Source organism: Colobus angolensis, unplaced genomic scaffold (assembly GCF_000951035.1).
Source record: "Colobus angolensis palliatus isolate OR3802 unplaced genomic scaffold, Cang.pa_1.0 Scaffold50, whole genome shotgun sequence".
NCBI classification, from domain to species: domain Eukaryota; kingdom Metazoa; phylum Chordata; class Mammalia; order Primates; family Cercopithecidae; genus Colobus; species Colobus angolensis.
Genome location: NW_012118488.1, coordinates 1,083,361 through 1,088,067, shown reverse-complemented (window position 1 = coordinate 1,088,067; position 4,707 = coordinate 1,083,361). Strand labels below are relative to the sequence as shown.

The following is a 4,707-nucleotide window of genomic DNA, read 5'->3' as shown; positions in this document are numbered from 1 at the left end:
TGAAAGAGAAGAGGGAGAGACGTGACAGGTGCGGCCAGTGAGAGGCCAGCTGGGAACAGATCAAGGAAGGTGGTGTGTTTGGTTTTTAGTTTTACTGTTTAAAAAAAAGATAATTAAAAGTGAATCGTTAAAAAAAAAACCAAAAACACCAACAGAGGATGGGTAGAGGGAGCTGAGGGCCACACCCTCCTCTGCAGGGCGCACCCCTCAGGGGGTCTGGAGAGTAGGGTGGGGTGGAGATGAAGGGAAGAGAGGGGAGAAATGGCAGGAGTGAGGGAGGGGGACAGGCGGGGCAGCGGGGTGAGGGGCTTCTAGAAGGAGATGGAAGAATTCCTTGCCCCAAAGGAAGTCAATACAGGGATAGAGGTTCTGGAAGCCGAGGGCTTTTCTGAGACTGGGCTCGAGGTCTCATTCGACCCGCTCATCTCTTTAGATGGTTTAGTGGCCTGGAACAAAAACAGGGGTCAGGGGTCAGAGAGCAGAAGGGAGCACCTCCATGCTGGCCCCCAGCTGAAGTTTTAAAAGTGGAAAACCTCCACAAATCCAAGGAAATTAACTGCGAAATGAAGAAGCCAGAGGGGCATCTGGAGAGAGAGGTCCCTTGAATGGGGAGGGGCGGGGGCAGAAAAGGCAGGGAGGGGGCACGAGGTTGGACAAAGGGCCTAGGTGGTCAGAGCAGGAGGGCAGGCCCACAGTTACTGAGAGCAGAGAGAGAAGCAGAGAGTGACCAGAGAAGCACAGGAGAGGCCGCGCCCAGGACGGGCAGACAGGGAGGTGGGGATGGGGAAGGGTAGGGGAGGGGAGGAAGAAGAAGTGAAACGTTAGCTGGGACAGGGGCACATGCCCTGCGGGGGAGCGGGGGCAGGGTGGGGAAAGGCTCCTAGTCCCAACTGGCCTGTCGTACAGCCAGAGCCCCTTCCAGCCTCATCCTGGTGGCAACAGAGGAGGGTGCTTATCCTCCCAGTGGGGAATAAACACTTCAAGCATGCCCACCTCCACCACCACCACCTGGAAATCTGGGAAGAAGGTGCTACTGCACCAGGCTCCCGCCCAGTGCAGGAAGCCCCACTGTGCATCCTGCAAGCACTTGTCACCCCAGTTGGTAACAGGAGGCTACTTCCTCATGACTCGTCCTGCCCTCACTGGTCAGTAGAACTGACCCCTCATCCTCCTCCCACCTTTGGTGAACTACCGTGTCTCCACCGGTCCTGGAGGCTTGTCCTCTCAAAGTGCAGTTTGAGAGTTACATGCATTACCTCATCACTTCCAGGCATGCATCGTGAATGCAGATTCCTGGGCTCCCCTCCAGAATCCATCTCTTGTGTGGGCTCATGCATGTGCATTTTAAGCAGGCGCCCCAGGCGCCTCTGCTGCACACTTACCTTTGAGATCCACTGGGTTAAGGCTACACAGACCCAGGTTTCTCTCTGTAATTGTAATCACTGTCCCTCCTGGCCTTGCTTAGCTACTAGTGTGAGAACTGAATCACCCAGATTTAAAAAAAGATCCAAAAGATAAGACAGGGTGCTGTGGCAAGTCACCAGAGACCACCCTGAGGTTAGGTCTGGGCAGGGTCGTTCACTTCCCTGTACTTCCCTGCTGCTGGGGGATTTTCTCAGATGCCTTGCAGCGGAGAAGCTGGAGAAGCTAGAGTCTAAAGCAAGCCCTGTCTCCAGCAGCCTGCCTGGCTCACAGTGAAGAACCAGTGCTGGCTGAACTCACCATTTCTCCTTTACAGGTGCACAGATGGTTGGTTCTGCGATACACCTGGGTTTTGCTCACCACAGTGTAGTCTGTTATCTACATTTCCCTTTTATGAGAATCAAAACCAGGGCCGGGTGTGGTGGCTCACACCTGTAATCCCAGCACTTTAGGAGGCTGAGGCAGGAGGATTGCTTGAGCCCAGGAAGTCAAGACTGGCCCGGGCAACGTGGCGAGACCTCATCTCTACTAAAAATACAAATAAAAATGAAATTTTAATAGCTGAGTGTGATGTTGTGTGCCTGTGGAGGCTGAGGTGGGAGGATGGCCTGAGCCCAGGAGGTGGAAGTGGCAGTGAGCCGTGATTGCACCACTGCACTCCAGCCTGAGGCCTTGTTTTTTTTTTCAGTTTTGTTATTTATCTATTTATTTAAGTTAAAACGGAAGTTCCCCCATTTGGGTTTTCTTTTTCTTTTCTTCCTTGTTTTTTTTTTTTTTTTTGAGACAGATTTTTGCTCTTGTTGCCCAGGCTGGAGTGCAATGGCTCTATCTTGGCTCACTGCAACTTCTGCCTCCCGGGTTCAAGCAATTCTCCTGCCTCAGCCTCCCGAGTAGCTGAAATTACAGGCATGTGCCACCATGCCTGGCTAATTTTGTATTTTTAGTAAGATGAGGTTTCTCCATGTTGGTCAGGCTGGTTTCGACCTCCCAACCTTAGGTGATCCGCCCACCTCGGCCTCCCAAAGGGTTGGGACTATAGGCATGAGCCACCACGCCCAGCCCTGTTTGGGTTTTCTAACCCCTCTCCTCTGCTCATCCATTACTCAAGGGAGTTCTAGGGGGTCCAGGGAGGGCCCAGCCACAGGGTCATCAGACTCACGCAGTCCTCAGATGTGTCAGGCATAGCCCCTGCCCTCTCTGTGCCCCCAGTACCTGGGCCTGGAGACAAATTCATCTAAAGGGAACCAGAGGCTCTCTGACCGTTGTGTCACTTACCTTGGGCTCAGTCCTGCCTCTCCTCTGCTCTAGCCTTTCCCATTTAAAGTTCTTTCCCCCAAAGCCAGATGGGAGAGGAGCACTGCCCAGTTTCCCCTGATACCTCTTCACACCTCACTATGTCCCCTGGCAAGGTGCTGATTCTCCCCGGCTGTCCTTTTCCCTCTGAACTGATCTTCTAGGTAAAAGCTGCTTTTTCTGCTCCTGCCCCTTCAACATTTTTCAAGAGCCTCGTTCTATTTCAAGCTTTGGTCTTTGGAACACTTGTCTTCCAGCACCACCACCTGGCTCCTATATTCAGGCAGGTGACGTGCCCTCACCCAGTCGAGGTCCCTCTTCTCCCCACAACAGCCAGTGCAAGACCTTTAGACATCCAGCTTCACCAGTTTACGGGGATGCCTCATCCCTGTCCCGCTTCTTCATGGAGACCACTTCTGCAAGCACGTGCTTTCTAAAATCCTCTCGGACCATCTTCCCTCCCAGGAGACTCTGGCCACACCGTCCACAATCCACTCTCCTGAAGTTGAGGGAGCACATCCAGCTGTGCCTGGTGACCCCAGCCTGTGCCGCGTGACCCCAGCCTGTGCCGCTAACCCTTCTCAGGTGACACAGCTGCTATCTCTGAAGATTCCTGTCATTTCCTTTCACCCATCATCCTCCCCTGCTGGTTCCAATTGTGTCCAGAGAAGCAGAACTTTGTCACCTTTGTGGCAAGGCAGAAACCTCACACATGTCCAGTTTTCAGCTGGGGGAGGCACGGAGCACTGAGCTGGTCCCAGAGGGCAGCACCCTGCACACCTCCCTCTTGCCTGGGGATCAGAGCCGGCCGCCTGCTCTCGCTGGGTCCATGCTCCCCAGGCCCTTCACACTCAGAAGCCCGGATGTCAAGACAAGTGTGGAACCTCTTGACTCTACAGACCTTGCTGGCTCCACCTCCAGGGCCATTCCCAGGGCCACCCTCCCTAGCCCCCAGGCCCTCCTTCCTTGCTAAGCCCTGCGTGGATCAGGAGAAGCTGGGCTTTCCCCAGCCCAAAGTAGGGGGTGTGGGGATCATGACAAAATCTATGGCAATTGGAGAAATTCCTTTCTCCTTGCCAGTGACTGATTTAGGAATGGGCAGTGAGATAAGAGGTGTGGTCTGTTGGGGGCTTCTGGGAAAGATTCTCCAGCTTCTAAAAACAGCTGTGTGAGGCCAGGCTCAGGCCTGTAATCCCAGCACTTTGGGAGGCCTAGGCGGGCAGATCACTTGAGATCAGGAGTTTGAGACCAGCCTGGCCAATACAGTGAAACCCCAACTCTCCCAAAAAATACGAAAATTAACCAGGCATGGTGGCACACATCTTTAGTCCCAGCTACTTGGGAGGCTGAGGCAGGAGGATGGCTTGAACCACAGAGGTGGAGGTTGCAGTGAGTTGAGATCACACCACTGCACTCCAGCCTGGGTGACTCTATCTCAAAAAATTTTTTTAAATAAATAAATAAAAAAAAACACCTGTGTGAAGCCGGGCGTGGTGGCTCATGCCAGCACTTTGGGAAGCTTAGGTGGGTGGACCACCTGAGGTCAGGAGTTTGAGACCAGCCTGGGCAATGTGACGAAACCCCATCTGTACCAAAAATACAGAAAATTAGTGAGGCGTGGTGGTGCCACCTGCCGTCCAGCTACTTGGAAGGCTGAGACGGGAGGACCGATTGAGCCTGGGGAGGTCAAGGTTGCAGCGAGCAGAGATCATGTCACTGCACTCCAGCCTGGGTGACAGAGTAACTGTCTCAAAAATAATAATAATAAAATAAGGCCAAGCACGGTGGTTCATGCCTGTAATCCCAGCACTTCGGGAAGCTGAGGCGTGTGGATCACAAGGTCGGGAGTTCAAGATCAGCCTGGCCAACATGGTGAAGCCCCATCTTTACTAAAAATACAAAAATTAGCCAGGTGCAGTGGTAGGCACCAGTAATCCCAGCTACTCGGGAGACTGAGGCAGGAGAACTGCTTGAATCCAGGAAGCGGAGATT

At 53.3% G+C, this 4,707-nt stretch overlaps 1 protein-coding gene across 1 annotated transcript in view; it reads right to left on the bottom strand.

The window, feature by feature from the left end:
* Window positions 1-265: 265 nt before the first annotated feature.
* SRCIN1 (SRC kinase signaling inhibitor 1) overlaps window positions 266-4,707 on the bottom strand; it is a 74,460-nt gene continuing 70,018 nt past the window's right edge. The window contains exon 23 of the mRNA XM_011960006.1: window positions 266-446. Coding sequence (XP_011815396.1) covers window positions 312-446 — 135 coding nt within the window. The 3' untranslated portion in view covers window positions 266-311. The remainder of the gene's footprint in view (window positions 447-4,707) is intronic.